Source organism: Branchiostoma floridae, chromosome 17 (genome assembly GCF_000003815.2).
Source record: "Branchiostoma floridae strain S238N-H82 chromosome 17, Bfl_VNyyK, whole genome shotgun sequence".
NCBI lineage: Eukaryota > Metazoa > Chordata > Leptocardii > Amphioxiformes > Branchiostomatidae > Branchiostoma > Branchiostoma floridae.
In genome coordinates, this window is record NC_049995.1 from 6,688,025 (window position 1) to 6,705,149 (window position 17,125).

The 17,125-nt window shown below is 40.5% G+C and overlaps 1 protein-coding gene across 3 annotated transcripts in view; it reads right to left on the bottom strand.

Annotated features, from left to right (window-relative positions):
* LOC118404260 (zinc transporter 2-like) overlaps positions 1–17,125 on the bottom strand; it is a 42,494-nt gene that overhangs the window by 18,538 nt on the left and 6,831 nt on the right. Inside the window, exon 2 of one of the 3 annotated variants that reach the window (XM_035803312.1) lies at positions 13,226–13,458. In XM_035803312.1, the coding sequence (XP_035659205.1) occupies positions 13,226–13,385 (160 nt within the window). In that variant the 5' untranslated portion in view covers positions 13,386–13,458. Of the gene's footprint in view, positions 1–3,532; positions 3,679–6,566; positions 6,711–13,225; positions 13,459–17,125 lie in introns of those variants that run through there. The other 2 variants (XM_035803313.1, XM_035803314.1) reach the window with 2 other exon arrangements.

Here is a 17,125-nt window from a genome sequence, read left to right on the forward strand (position 1 = left end):
GCCGCCCCTCCCGGGGGGAAATCGCTAGTGATATCGCCCCCCCCCCGGGGGCCGAAATCGCTAGGGGATTTCGCCCCCCCCCCCTCCCGGGGCGAAATCGCTAGTTTTTTCGCCCCCCCCCCCTTCCCGGGGCGAAATCGCTAGTGATATACCCCCCCCCCCCTCCCGGGGCGAAATCGCTAGTGATTTGGCCCCCCCTTACCCTCTTGGGAAAAAATCGCTAGGGTTTTCCAGTAATTTGCATCCTTCTAGTGATTTGCATCTCCAATAAACCTATAAGTTACATTACATTTGCTTCGTACAAATCACATCATACCTCCATTAAATATTTTTAGCTCTTGCAGATTTATAGTGTCATCTAGTCTCATTCATTATGCAAATGAAGCTGTAATTGACACGTTTGAGTTAACACGTGTGCAGATACTTTCGTTTAGCTGCATTTTATGATGGCATTTGGTCCTGAATTAAGAAAATGACTTGCGCATTTGCACAATCTATACATAGTGGTGCACAATTAATTTGCACATTGCACTTTAGAATTTTTGTACTTTGACATTAATTATGCAAATCAGAATCTCGTTTTCATAATCATTATCTGATATGTTTCACCTACCTTACCTATTATAACAGCAGAGGAACAGGTGCGCATACCTTTATGGTGATTAGCATATATTAAACAGGTGTGTTTACCTGTATATTGATAATCCTATATTTACCCGTTGGTTTTGAACTGCCCAGAACAGCCCTTGAACAGGTGTGTTTACCTGTATGTTGATTAGCATGTATTTACCTGTTGGTTTCGTTTCAATTCGGATACAGTTGTGTATTGAACACCGGTTAGTATTATCAGCACAGGAACAGGTGTGCTTACCTGTACATGTATGTTGATAAGGATGTATTTAGCTGTTAGTTTTGAACAGCACAATTTGTTTCAACTCATAGACAGGTGTGTATACCTCTGTGCTGATTGGCAAATATTTACTAGTTTTGTTACAACTCAGCAACAGGTGTGTTGATATGCATACGTTGATATACGTTCGTGATGTTAATAAAAGTCACCACAAATTCACGACAAAAATGTATCTGTTTTATTTCAATGCAAAGTGTGCTTGCACCCAACCAGGTAGGATCGGCTTCACAGGTACTGTATCTCATCTTAACATACTAAGGTGTCACGTATATATAGATACCAGGTAACACACTATATACGTTACATCCAAGTACCATATTGTTCCAGGTAGCTCGATTAATATGAAGTAACAAGCTGCAAGTTAAGTATCTTAAGGCTATGTAAAAAAGTAGGTAAATATATATATATATATATATATATATATATATATATATATATATATATATACAAAAGTAGGTAACAAGACAGTGCTAATCATTATCACAGCAATAGGATTAAGATTCAACCGAACACTCTAGAAAACGGGAAGGATATCCCTAGGGGGGGCGAAAACGCTGGGATTGGGGGGGGGGCGAAAACGCCAGAGGGGGGCGAAAACGCTAGCGATCTCGCCCCCCGGGGGGGCGAGATCGCGGGGGGGGCGAGATCGCTGTCACACCGGTACCCAGCCCTAATCACAGCTGTTGAGTCTCACCTCCTATACGGTTTTCGATAGTTGCTCAGCTTAAAGGAACAATTAGAAAAGAGCCCCGGCGATAATAAGTCAAAAAGCACCACCCCACCCAAAGACACTGCTATGGAGGCTAAGTTTCTGAGGTCTAAAATGTCCAAAGCGTACCAACTCTTCGCCAGTCTAATGAGGGTCTGCATGCTCTTTTACGTAAGGCGGCCTATTTTATTTCCCGTAATTCGTAGGGAAAACCATCTTATCTACGTAAATCGTATTATAGCGAGGTGACGAAATTTAGCTTAATTGCCTTCCTTCATTTAGCGTAATACGTAGGGGGTCCTCCTGAATTCAGCGTAAATCGTTGTCAGGACCCCCCATACTGACCCTCTCTAATCTATGATGACTACCTGTCGTTTCACTCCCGTCACCAGTTCGCCATCTATAGGTCAATTTGCTGTATGGCAAGTCGCTTCACTACATTCTAAAAGTCGTTTCGACATTATAAAAAGTGACTTCGATACATCGATAGATAGCATTAGAAACCACCCATTATAATTATCTTTTTACAGAATTCGATCTGTGCAAAATTAAGTGTTGACGCTCAAAGATAAGATACTAGCATAGGATTCGTACAAAATGTACATGCTGTAAACATCTTGAAAGACCATAACAAACTTTCGGTGTAAATACGTACGACTGGTCCCCAGAGTATAACATACCCCCAAGCAACACAGCCAAACATTCCTCATGTTGGATTTCATTTTTACTTTGAATCGAAGTAAATGGTATCAAGGTGTGTGTCATAGTTGATTGAACTTTCCTTTTTTCTTACAAAATTCAATTTTCTTTCGTTTCTTACAAACTCATTGTGTGCAAAGATAAACTGTCAACCGTATCCCCAGACAACACGGCGATAACGTTACAATCCTTATGTTAGAATTTTTTTACTTTGAATCAAAAGAAAATCATGGTATAAAATCTTGTGTCATATGATAGCTGATTACACTTTTGCTGATAAAACTACTTGCATGATATGGTGTCAAGATCGCTTGATATCTGGACAAGGCGCGCCAAACACAACAAGATTATTTCAGCCATGACGAGTAGACAACTACTACTTAAATGCGTTCACTGTAATTAGGCAGGCCTAAATACGTATCCTGTTACCTGTCCTGCCTAGCTAAAACTTGCTAGCCTCTACAAGGCTCCACAGGTCACTGGAAAAATAGTAGAAATATGCCAAATAAGACAATAAGACAGAAAACACGCCAGAGGAGTTAAATGGCAGAGAAGTACGTTTGCGACATAAGTTTCCAGCGACCTGTGGAGCCTGGCAGAGGCCAATAACTTGCCGACTCGAGTCTTTTTTTCTAGTTCGACCACTTGCCTAGGATCCGGACACAAAACGTTCGATCGGACATATGAATGATGAAATCTAAAGCAGATTTCCTTTAGTTTACTCAGATTAAAGCCTTTGAACATTTGAAGTAAGAATATGTTGTAAACATTGTACTTCTTTGTTCAGATTATAGATATACTAGTACTTTTGCTTGTATAAGTCTATCAGACTTTACTTGCTGCACCTCAAAATAGAGGATGAATAATGACGAAGTCTATTGATAAACTATCATTGACCAACCATCTACCAGGAAAACATTATTATCGTATCTTGTTGTTCATACCGGACGATTGACGACAGAGACAAGTGGTCTTCCATCTCGACTTCAGATCGGATGGACTGATATAAACAAAAAATACAAGTACATGTATCCTCAAACATTTTCCCATTGTTAAATTGCATTTGTTGGATCACTATAACAGATATCATTGAAGATTAAAAGATATTTTCTTACTACTGACACAATGCTTTCGGGACCGAAATCAGAAACACAGCATTAATTTTTCTAGGCCTTGTCTTTCCCCTTCCCATTATCCTCACACCCATCACATACCTCAGATTCTGAGAGGAGAAAACCACGTCCACATTCCAGTAATCAGTGATCGGCCTAACCACAAACTCCATGGCCATGGAAGTTTTTTCACGATGCCTGTCGACAATTTCACCACCGTGAAAGCTAACCAACTTTGATAAACAAACAACTAGCGTAAGTCAACCAACTAGATTATGCAAACATGTACAATTTGCACACGTTGCATTTGCACACGTTACATTTGCACACGTTACATTAAGACCACGCTGCCTTGATTTAATGGAGAACATTATTGTAATGTAACTTAATTTGTCAACCATCACTTCCATCTACATTCCAAAAATCATGACGATCCGTCAACCTTTTCTTGAATCATAACTCTCCTTATCCAAAGCAAGCCACCCGTTGGGGGTAATCTACACATCCAAACTCCAGTAATCTGTGATCGGCCGGACCGCAAAGTCCATTGCCATGGAGTTTTTCACGATGCCTGTCGACAATTTCACGGCCGTGAAAGCCAACCAACTATATCAGTATGGTCTTTGATAGACAAACAATCATGCATACTAACTCCTATTTATCCCTTATTATAATAAGTACTTCATTGTGTCAAACATCATTTCTATCGACATTCCAAAAATCATGACAATCCGTCAACCCTTTCTTGAATTATCACTCTCTATCAAGCCATGGGGGATCTACATGCCAAAAATCATAATGGTTCATTCGCAACTAACAGACATACACACGACACAGTCGACGCAACATTACCCTTCCTCAAAGAATTACGTTACAGTGGTCACACAAATACCTAAGATAACATCTCGTACACATTATGTACTACAGTTGCCAGGACAAGCGCTAGGCGGCGCTTCGTTAAACCCAAGAACTGGCCATATTCTATAAATAATTTCCCCTAAAGGAGCCCTCCAAAATTCAACATCACCGTCCTTATAAACCCTCCCATCGCCACTATGACCTTTGACCCTGAGCATCCGCTCTAGTTGTCCTTGTCACATGCTCTCATATTGTCGATATATGGGATGTTTATTTTGCATACAAAGTTCTTTTATCCGCCTTTTATGATCATATTTCTCGTATAGTATTTTGCCAATAAAGTTTTACTTTATTGCCTTAGTAGTGCGCCCATCCTGTTTTTGCTTAGTATTAAGAGGGCCTGTATAAGCCTATTTTGGCCTCTCCCTCTCTTCCGCACGGTTTTTATATATCATTATTTCATACTTCACTTTCTGTATTTTCTTTTAATATACAAATAAACCAAATCAAATCAAAATCAGTCCTTGTAAAAACACTGTGTACTGTCTGGGGTGCAAGTTCAGAACCCCCCTCCGACGCAAAATAACAACCAACAAAATGGGGGCTTTAACAGCTGACGTACTTTACAATGTCAGGGTTACATTTAAGGTCACATTTCCAAGAGAAGAAAGGCAGAGTCGTTAAGTACCTGGTCATATGCTTATTAGGCAATGTGACCTTGATATAACATTTGACATGGCTGGGAATACTCGCTAAGCAGAGGTTCGGCTCTGACTGTTTTTGACGTACGTGTTTTAGCCAATTTTTGCGTCTTTGTGGGTGTTCCATTTTGTCCCGGTTTCTTTATGGACGGCAGACATTAAATAAACGTCGGCAAAAACTTTCCTTAAGCACGTCAAAAACAGCCGAAGCCAAAGAGAGTACGGAAGGAAAGCATTATAGTGTTATGGTGAACAGAGAAGACCCTGTTGGACAGTTCATTATAAGGAAAAATATCATTTGATCCAGCTTATGCTAGACTAAAAAGCTTATTATTATCCGTATTTATAGCTGCGATGTACCAGAGAATTCTCCTTATTAGTGAACAATGGAAACTTAGGGTAGGCTGGAGGATTAAATCCCCAAACATTTAGATCCAAGATCCCACACCACAAATTGCAGGCAAAATATGTACGCCTGCGCCCTATCAAAAAATATTAAACAACAATGAAAATATACCAGCGGTGCCTCTTTCATAGAATAGATGACATAACATAAGGTAAGTGTTATAACATTAGACTCACCAAACCAAAATAAAACAAAGTTTGAGTTTTCTCCGAAAGCTTGGTAAACAATCCACAACAATGGATAGCGTGCTCTGAACAAAACACGATGTTACAACCGTGAACCATGAACATAATGGTTCTGTACATATATAAATACTGTGCACTGATTCACTGAACAGATACGCTTTGGTATAATCGATATAGCATCACAGCCTTCACAGGTGTCCCTTAGTTTTAAACAATTCGTTCGTACGGACGTTTGCAATACGTATACGTAGTTGCACATAGGTCAGCAATTTTTTTTTTTCAGTAGCAGGGAGTATTATATTTTTCACAGGGAGTTATTTCTGTAGCCTTTCCCATTTAACGTGCTATAGGCACCTACTTGAACACGGGGTTTCCATTTTACGTCGCTTCTAGAAGACGAGTGCAGCCCCAACCGAACCGGCATTGAACCAGGGTCTCCCAGTCAGGCCTACGTCACATACATATCCAAACTGGGGCCCGGCCGGATATTTTATAAGAAACGAGGAATTAAAATGTATGCCTAGAAATATACACAAATCATGCCCACAAATCTTATTTTGACATTTTGTGTATTTTGACGTCTTTTATATCATTCCATTCGCTCAGGAAAGCTGCCAGACCTAACCCAGAAAATTGGAAATGTGACGTTTAAGCCTAACAAACTAATAGAAACCAGGAGCTCAACTGTGAGGCTGCTACCAGTTGAGCTACAGGGACATCCCTGTTTAGGGTAACGTCACATTTTCAAACCGGGGCTATTTCGGCCGGGCTGTTTGTGGAAACGAAAAAAAGAAATGTGGACGTAAAAATATACACAAATAAGGCCAACATGGCTATTCTCTTTACGTTTTCTGTACTTTTATATCATATTTTACTTTCCGGAAAGCTGCCCGGCCGGGCCCCGGTTTGGAAATGTGCTGTAAGCTTTACACGATTATTGAGACGTAAATGATCTGAACCATTCCTGGAGGAAGAACCACACTCACATGACGTGGAGGTTACATGTAGCTCTACCGGGCGTCCTGTTCGAGTCGTCTCCTCTCCCGGCTCCGGCGCACACAAAATAAACTACAATCCTCGCGTCCTCAGTCGTCGTGGTCCGTTTTCCGCTCATTTTCACCCTAAACATTGCCTCGTTCCTGCTCCGCTACCAAAGCTGTTCTCCGAGCGAACTTTGCGCGCAGTTTGGACTAAAACCCATTCTACTGGCACCTGGAATCGGAACCTCTCCCAGACCTACGTAAACTATGACGTGTGATAAATATGTTCCACGTCCTGTTATGCTGACGACCAGGCCGTACTAGGATCTATCCTCAGTTATCATCACTAAATCAACAAACAACAGAGAGTGAGGCGGGGTTATTCGTGGACACAAGGAGTCACCACGAGAACATGCCATCTGCACAGGCAGTTCATTCAAAACGAAGTAGGAAAATTCAAATGAAGAAAAAGGAAAATCAGTTGATGAACAAACATCAGATCTTAAGAAGTTGGCATTTTCAATAAGTCGTTCACTTTTACGATCAAAGTGTACGATCTTTTAGCGCTGCTATAGCTATGGCTAGAACTATGTCCTATGTATAATGTAAGTATACGTGTAGGTAAACAGTTATAGTAATTTGAACTTCTTTTTAACATGCAATTGTTCACAGCGTATTAAGACACGAAGACCACCCCAAGGTTAAAATTTACATGAGTTTGACTGTAACATGGCACATTACAGTTTTAGGCTCAATTTTAGCTGTGAGAAGTAATTAAAACTACGTAAAGCTGACTGTAAAATTCACGATAAAAAGTACTGAGTATAAGAAAGTATTTCATGTCTTCCCGCTTATTGTATGGGAAAGAACGGACATGCGCAGTAGCTATGTTACACACACACACACAGTCCTTGACTTGTGTCCATTAGAAGGTCAACCCAACAATTTTGCAATCAATATCGCCTTTGTTTGTGTTGACATGTCAACATAACCTATCGGTTATAACCCCAACAATGATTAGATCACTGAAGCCGGACGAGTCACTCATATCATCACTACGTCACAGCAAAGATAGTATGGAGACGGAACCACTTCGACGTAGGGGGGGGGATTATAAGTCGAAAATATCAAATCCTTCCAACACCCTTTGGTGTATAGGGGGGTGTCTATCTCCTAACAATAGCCCTTGGACCACACCGTTGTGCAATCGCTTTAGAAGGGAGCTAGTACACTGCTGGTAGTGGTGTGTGTTCAACTACCATACCATACTCTTTCTCACAATTTCTATGTGTGCTGACCTCAGAAAGCAGCATGTATCATAAAAGATACATTTTCTCAGCGCTGCATTATAAAAAACAAGAACTAAATGGACGTTGATAAACGTCAACATCAATACTGGAGAGTACAATAAGGAGAATCATGGTGCACATACACAGCAAAAAGCATTATGGGTAGTGTGTCAAAAGTTGTATTGCAGGGCCAAGGAAAACCGCTAGGTGGTCCAAAATCTAATCATTTCCAGCTTGTGTTAGTAGAGTAGAGTGGAGTAGACATCATTCGATTGAGTAGGAATTCGCACTCCATGGAACCGCTCATCATCAACTGCTTCTTTCGCTCTGGATATGTTACACCCCACCAACACATCAAGTATGCAATCCATTCAGCCATTCTTGAGTTATCTTGGTGACAGAGACAGACACATACAGACACACCATCACACAGACACACACACAAACGCTAGTGAAAATATAACCGACCTGCAGCTGAACATTTCATGGTGTGATAAAAACACTAACCTTTTACACAGTGCGCAGGCAGATCGGGTTACACCCGGGGTTGCTTCGGAATACACTGGGTTTCGAGTCGTGTTTCCCTGCGTCGGGTTTCCCGAATTTTCAACCGAACGGAACCCTGAAATCAGGCGAAATCAATGAAGTCACGTGATAATTTACCGTACGGGTCCCGCTCAATAAACGCCGCAGTCGGGATTGTGTCGGTTTTCACGTAACTACTGGGGGTCACTTGAGGTCATGAGGGCCATCAGGCTCGATTACCAAGATAATGTAGGAATATGTCAATATCAATAAACGACCTACTAGTACAGAATTGTTACTGTTTTGTTAATTACCTGAAATCTTTATTTGTACGTTACATTTTGTTAACCAGGGCAATTTAACAATTTTAGGGTGCCCGCTATTTTGAACCGCCGTCACTTTCGGTGGCTAGTTGAACAGTGCATTATGCTGATTTCATTTCATGACTAATGTCGTGCATTCCCGTTCTCCAGGTTCGTTGATAGCGAGGATGGAGATGTGCTCTCACTGAGGACCTGATTTATCTTAAATCATCTATTGATTTATCCGTTTTGTTCCCATTGAGTTTGATTTCGGGTTGATTTGTTTGACTGTTTTTTCCTTTAAAGCTTTGTTCTCAAAACTTCGTTTTGTTACTTGAACACTAACTCTAACACTACAAGACACTAACACTAACCCCGGAACTAACACTTTACGAAAGTTAACATGAACTCAGCCAAAGACAGTGCACACAGACTATAGTTTATCAACAAGGTATTAGACTGGATATTATCACTAGATAGAAAAGACACGATCAAGCACTGGCCGGTCCACAAGTTCAAGACGGATCAAACGATCAACCAGACAACCACCATAGGCTGCAATTTTTCAGAATCGCCGTAGTTCAAAATGCTGTGTGTCGGAATGGGTCGATAATGAGAAGAAATACCATTGTAAGGACCAGGCCCCACCACTTATGGAAGTCCCGGTCCATCTGGTTTAGGTTAAGATGACAATAAAGACGACCGACCCTTGTGGTCAGTAAGTACTCAGTAAGCAGTTCTGGAATGTAAGCCACTCACGTGTTCGGACCTCTCTGAGGTATTTCTCCAAGTTACCCTAGCTACCTACCTCGATCACTCGCAACATTTGGTGGACAGCGGTGGTTTTGGTACCTGACGATGGATCTCTAGCCTGCCACCGTGTTCAGCTGCGTCATTTGTCGGCCCGTCTCCTCCTGCAAAGCTTCCTCCACCAGCAAAGCGTCGTGTCTTGCCACCGACTCCAGTCCATCCGGCGAGGGCTACCTTCCACCGCCGTCGTCTGCCTGCCCCGCCGCTGCTGACTCCGACCGGCCCGCCGTCGGCTCACCAAGCCCAACGTCACAGGCCCGGCATGCCGCCCCCATCCGACTTAAGAGCCCGTCTAGCCCACGCCACTGCCTGCGGCCGCTACGGTAACGCCACGTAGCCATAGCCGAGACAAACAGACAGACAAGAGGACAACCACAATCGCCCCGAACTATAACTTACATTATGAAATAAAACTAACAAGTTTAACATACAAACACTAAAAAGCCGAACTTTGTCGGTACCACCCAGTTGTTCAGCATCCGGAATTTTTTTTGTCAGCTTTCATTTATTGTCACCGACTTAAGAACAGTTTAGAAGTTTATTACACTTCTTTGTCGACCTCCACTTTCCTTCGAACTACATATAGTTATCGAGGGAAACTATGGAAAAAGACACCCTTATTTTAACAGAGTACCGGTGTCAACCTCTGAATAGCAAACACCTATCTAAAAATTTTATCCAACTTAGTTTAACGTTTGCAATCTAGTCAACCCACGAATCATTACGCCACGCTAATGCAGAGGTTTCACACGTTTGCAGAAGCGACAGTGAGTTTCAAAAGGTATTGGTACGGTACAGCGAAAAGAACCGTAAACGTGTTATGTAGCTATTTTTACTTAGAATTATGTTTATCCTCAAGCTATCAGGCATATTTCTATTTTCAATAAAAATATCAACAGCTATTGCACTTGCTGTTAATATTATAATTCTTAATTTTGCAATTGTTCTTAATACAGTTAATTGTTAAATTAAGTTTTGTTAGTTGTTGTTAATTAATGTTGATTGTAAATTATTTTTGATTGTCCTTAAAAAAGTAACACTCGTTCTTAAGATAGTAACATTTTTTGGTCCATTTTTTGTCTTTCGCCGCGCTTCCGCGGCGAAAGGCAATCAGACCGATATTAGATTTCTGTCCGTCTGTCCGTCCGTCCGTCCGTCCGGGTCGACCATGCCATACCGTGCTAGCGAGATATTCTACCCTGTAGATTCGACGGTATGTAACGTTATGACATACGTATCGGCCTACCATGAATGTGCTGCTTGGTTTGCGGTCCATGCCATATCGTGCTAGCGAGATATTCTACCCTGCAGATTCGACGGTATGTAACGTTATGACATACGTATCGGCCTACCATGAATGTGCTGCTTGGTTTCTGTATGGCTTATAAGCAGGAATTTGCAGAGACGGATGTGAACGGTGAGGATTTCTTCGTAAGATTGTATACAATTTATAAACTAACATGTTCGCTGTTTGGTTATAATAAAACAGACATTGTAGAGAACAGTTTGACATGTCATTTACTTTGTTTTATGGAAAATCACCGCTACAAAATCTAGAATTGTGTAAGATGCGTGCGCCGCATCTGACATGGTGTGGGAGGGGGGCGTATTCGGAAATTTCTTACTCTAAGAAATTTCAGGCTATTTTCGTGTAACAAACTTCTTTCAGCAAAATAGTAGCCCTCGGATGCGTTGAAAATAGAATTACCCACATTTAATTTATAATTTCGAAAGGGAAGATTCTGACCGAGCTCGACGGAGTGAGTCTGACGCGTGACGTCACGACTCCGTCAAGTAAAAGCATAATTGCGTTACTAAAAGAAACGAAACGTTCCATTAAACATACCACGGACCTGTTTTAGTTTAAAATATCTACCTTTCACATGATCTTGCCATTAAAAAAAATATTTCCATTACTGTATATGCCATGTTAATATTTTATGTTCAGTTGTTTATGGTGACAATACTTTGTTTGTTCTTGCAGAAATTCAGGACACATCTACTGATAAATTTGATTACTACAGTGCACTTTCATAAAACCCTGTTGTACTGTAACAGAGCCGTTCTTAACAGCGAAACAATCCGAATAAAGTTAACATCATTCATGCAGTTGTGTTATTATACAGTTCAAGTAAAATATACTCTGTGAGAACCACTACCTTACTAAACAGTTATATAACCTAGCACTTGACCAAACTGTGCCAGAGCTGCCAACGTTGCAGACTTGGCACCCACGCTTGACCAAACTATGCCAAACAATTTTACCTACACAATATAAGTAAGCGAAAGACTAGCTTTTTTCAGAAGCTCTTGTTTAATGATTGATTAGCAACTGAGTTGTCGGCTCGGCAACAGAAAATGGTCACAAACTGTACGGCCTTTTTGTACTTTCAATTAACACATACAATTTCTATCTTCTTCAATTTCTGATTGTAGCTACAATATGTTTTTTTTTCTCTTCCAGTGTCCCAACCTGGAAGAAATTTTCTGATGATGGCCCACGTGCTGTGTGGAGTAAACAGCAAAGACTCCGGAAAAAAGACATGAACACCGAGCAAAGGCCTTCATTAAGGCAGCCGATATGACTAAAAAAAAGAAAAAAATTACAATACGATAGTAAAAACATCACATACACAAATAAAAACTACTAATATAACATACAAGAATTAAAAAAAATTGATGTCGCACCAGGGGCTCGAACTCACATTTCCTGCGTAAGCCGCAACTCACCATGTTCACGTCACATATTCATGAACGTTACCGAGTGAGCTATCCGTGCATGTAATGTTACTAGGTGACAGAATATGCATATGTTAAATCCACACTTGATGTATGAATGTGGTTTGAAGACGTAGATGTGACAGCGAAATGATTTAGCTCAACGCGTTGCGTGCGCCGCTAGCGCTGCATTTGCGAATCATGGCTGCCCCACTGAGGGCGCCCTGTGCAGGTTCGATTCTGAGTTGTATGTCTGAGTTGTATCGACGTGAATTATGTATGTTTACCTGTTTCAGCGGGGTTTCAGTGACTATATACAACTAACCACGCTTCCCTGACTTCCGGATTCTACGGTGCTAGGAGGTTTTACAGTTTTTATATTTTTAACCCCCTTGGTTTTTTTTTTGGTCGTAATATAAGCTAAATATATGTATAGAAGAAAAAAACGTTCTGGTACAAACTACAAAATGAAATAGAACTACAAAGTGATCGTCTCAAGTTTCCTTATTTATTTATTCATATTCTTAACGCTACAGCCGAGAAAACAGTCTACTTTCATTCTATAGCATTTTATATAATAGCACGTGACTGCAGGCCACGACGGTCACGTGGTTCCTTCGGATGTCAATCACTCAGTAGTCATGGTAACAAAGAGTCTTGCTACACGTCACTCAGCGGCGTTGCCATGGCGACATCCAAGCGAGGAAATCCCATCTGCCATGTTTGTTACTTGTTGCCTTGGCGACGACAGCTTCGGTAATGTGTCGTTGTACCGAATCCTATCTGAAACCGATAAAATCAGCGGGATTAGTTCGGTCTTTGTTCGGGTTGCAGGAACCGTACGGAAACTACACATAATGTGTTCGGGAAACGGACACATCCGATTCCTTGCCGATCGGAAGCCTGCAGACCTGACAGGAGTGCGGGAAACACGGGCAGTTCCCGAGACTTTCCTGAATACATTTTCCGATGTAGTAACGTCTACTTTCCGTATGATTAATGATCTGCCTGCGCACTGTGTTACGAAACAGAAGTCTCTTTCCTCTCCGTTCTCTCGGTACTCTAGCCTGAACGTACGCTCCTCCCAGCGACTCTGGGATCAGGGGAGTCATCTCGTCTGCAAACTCGACATCTTGGCTTTCGTCTGAAGCCGAAGAACCAAACAACGTCGAAGAAGACATCCTCGGTCAAGCTTCGGTCTTGGTGACGTGAATCTGAGTCTACAAACCATCTGTTGTGTTGCGATGTGCGAATCTGCAAGTGAATGAAAAATACCGAGTCATCGTCCTGACTTCCTTGTTTGAGTTGATGAGTCAACCAATCGCGTGGCAGGACAGAAAAAAATCTGCAACTGTAAGTGAATGGAAAATTATGTTCCTCTTTCGCTGGTGCCTGCAGCTGAATATTTCATGGTGTGATAAAAACACTAACCTTTTTATACGAAACAGAAGTCTCTTTCCTCTCCGTTCTCTCGGTACTCTAGCCTGGATGCAGTATCAAGGTATCAAGGTTTAGTAGAGGTACATGTATATGTTAACTGATTTTATAAAGAGACTGACGTGCAGTATGTAATGGCGGGCTTGGCATATACATTTCAGACTTTGTCAATTTGCCCGTCTTTCGGTTGGTCTTGCATGGAGACTAAAGAAAAACGGAAGATATTGAATTATCCCAGATTTTGGTATAATTGTTATGATATGTGACCGTAGTAATCTGAATATTGTCGAGAGTGAAGGGATGTGAGGCAAATGTGACTGTACATAGCGCAAAACTTACCAGAAATGAAAAAAAAAATAGATAAAACACGCCAAGATTGTATATATTCCATGGAGTTATGAGACGACTGTTGCGCGGAAATAGTGAGAAATAAACAAAAATAGATAAAGCACACCAAAACTCGATATATTCTAGGGAGTTATGAAATCTTCCATTTCTTGTTTATCCAGGAGAGTCGAAATGACGCGTTTTTAGTTGACGCACTTCCAGGAAAGATACTGGCAGCCTCACAAAATAAAAGGGCAGTCAGAAAAACAAAACAAACAAGACAATCCGCCAAATGCCCAAGAACAAGGATTTATAACGTTCAAAATCATGTAGATGGAAATGTATTGCCCAAGTGACAAAGTTGATATCGTAATATCAACATGACGGCGGAAAGAAAACAACCTGAAAATATGTATTATCAAACTAAGATTGAGGTGTTCAAAAACGTTTGCTTCCAGAACTATATAACAATTGTAGAATGAAGCCCTGTAGGGGCATAAATGTGTCATCATCGGGAAATTCGAAAAAAAAAATATATTTCCAGTTACCAGTTATCTGTATTCGTCGGATAACTTCGACCGAGATCTAAAAACAGAGAGAGAAAGAATTCAGTTCGACCTACCGACCTAATTTTTTTTTCAGATTCGTAAGCAGAAATACAATTTTTTGGTAGACTTTACTAAATAGCTTTAAACAATGCTTATGTCAATTGTGCAAAAGTAATTAAGGTTGTTCATGTTGTTCAGTGTAATATAATCAGAGTGTTACACTTGAGTGGAAGGGTGGTTATACCGGCTATATAGATATAGATACAGATACCGGTGAGAAAAAAAATCATATCCTGTTGCCGTAATGGCGCCATCTCTGATACCGATCATTGTATCAACGTAGTATCATTATAATATCAACATTTGTACAATAGAGTGGGTATCACAGCATTTCTAAGAAAATATCAACTATGAACTGACAACAGTTATGATTCAGCCCAAGTTTGTATACAACATAGCAGTACAGGATGTGCCGTGTACAAGGGGGAGGGGGGCTATTGTAGGGAAGAATAAACGGAGACTTATAATTAATTAAGAGACTCTTTTTACACAACAATTATTTTATTGTCACCGACGTTTCGGTGACCGTTTGCCACCTTCTTCAGGTCAATTCTGACTGGTTCACATTGTACTGCAGGACAGGTGTCGCTGCTCACAGTTCAGACCGCATTATTTCTTGCTACATCCAAATAAGGCTAATAAAAAATACGTAATACCTAAACGTACCTTTAAATAAAGGTATCGGTACAGAGGTTCAGCTAAAGGCTGAGGTCTCAAAAGTTGCAATTTTGAGTGTAAGTGCATTAAGATAATTTACAGAATCGGTAATAACTAAACCGGTAGCATCAACTCACATAAGTCTACCTGGTGCCATAATACCGCCACATTAAAAATTGTTCTTAACCTTCTAAATATCTAAAGTGTAGAACGCTATAGGTTTACTGCATTGGCACAACTGTTGGAATCACTTTAAAATCATGTCTTTTTCACGTGGCTGTATTACAGTTTCTTTTTGTTCTTTTCTAGGCCTCATGTACAGAGGTGATGACATGAAAAATAAGATCCAAGTCTCAAAAAAAAGTACACATACTGCTTTATCTTGATTGCTTATCGCTTATCATTTCTAGGAAAGAAAGCAGTTGCACACATACGCAGTATGTGTAATGATTGTAGCTCAGATTGTGTTTCAATAACAATTCATGACGTCAACTAGCGATTAAGTCAACACTGTTGACAATACAGGAAATATGAAACACGTTATATAACTATTTGGGTTGGCTAGCGCTCAAAATATACTTTATCTTACCCTTAGGTAAGGTCAAATCTTGAATGCGGAATTAGAGAACATGTTTGAATGTTTTGGTTACTTGCAGAATAAACCCAGCATTGTGTACTGCTTGTAGCAATAATAATTAACAAGAATAGTATCTCAAAATTACAAACATGAGGCACAGAACTAACATTGCTAAACTAAGAATCAGTTGCCCCAAACTGCGAATTGAATCAGGAAAGCACAACCGCACTCCTCTAGAAAGTCTGTCAATTTATTTTACCTCAAACTTAATAGAAGATGAAGTGCACTTCATTATTGAATGTACTGTGTATGCTAATGATAGAAATAAGCTATTTAGTTATATAGAAAGTAGATTCTCTCACTTTAGACATATGAGTATCGCTAATAAATTCAGTCCTCTTGCGTTTTGACAAACCTACTATTTCTAAATCCATACAGTCAAGTCCCACATGTTTACTATTACCAAGAAGCGAGAAGAAGCTGAACTTCTGTATTAGACTTAAGATCTGTGATATTTCTGTATACATGTTTTGTCTTTCATGTGACCTGTACTTAGCTCGGTTGGGCAAAAACTTACACTAAGGGTCCTCGTGAAGCTGGCAGAGGAATGAAGCCGATCTAGGAATGTGTTTCGCTACCGGGTGATAGTCAGCTTTTGATACTATCTTATGCTACCGTAGGAACTGCTTGGAGATTAAAGCTTACCCAAATTAGGCGACGACCAAGTGTTTCTGAGGGGAATAAATCGAGTTCTCCTATATATAGTGAAGACAGATAAGTTTAAATCAAATCTGTGCATGGCTATATAGCATGAAGAAGAATGACTGTTGTGATAAAATGGATACTGACTAGAACTCAGTCATCGCTCTCTAGGCCTAGCCTAAATACTGAGAAAGAGTGTGTTTTTATCCGCGTAGATTTGAAGATTATGACAGTCTAAGTATCATAAATTTTACAGATCTGTCTACTTTCTCACGTTTTAACGGAAGACAATTACAAAATATCGATTTAGCAGCTAACATCTGCGCCATTTTGTTTGTTTTTCAATCAACAGAATGGCGCGAATGTTAGCTGCAAAATCGACAGCGTGAAGAGCCGTCAATCCATGGTCAACAACTTATAGTCTGTCAATGTCGTTGTTACTGCGAACAAAGGTGAACTAGGAGTGAACTTTCAATAATACAATAGAATATTCTATGGAAGTTAAGGACTTACTGCTACCAGTGGACTAGCTGTTGTACTTTCAACTGTGTGCCACAATGGCAAGATCGGCCCTGCCCTATACAATAAAGCCACTCACAGTTTCCGAATAATA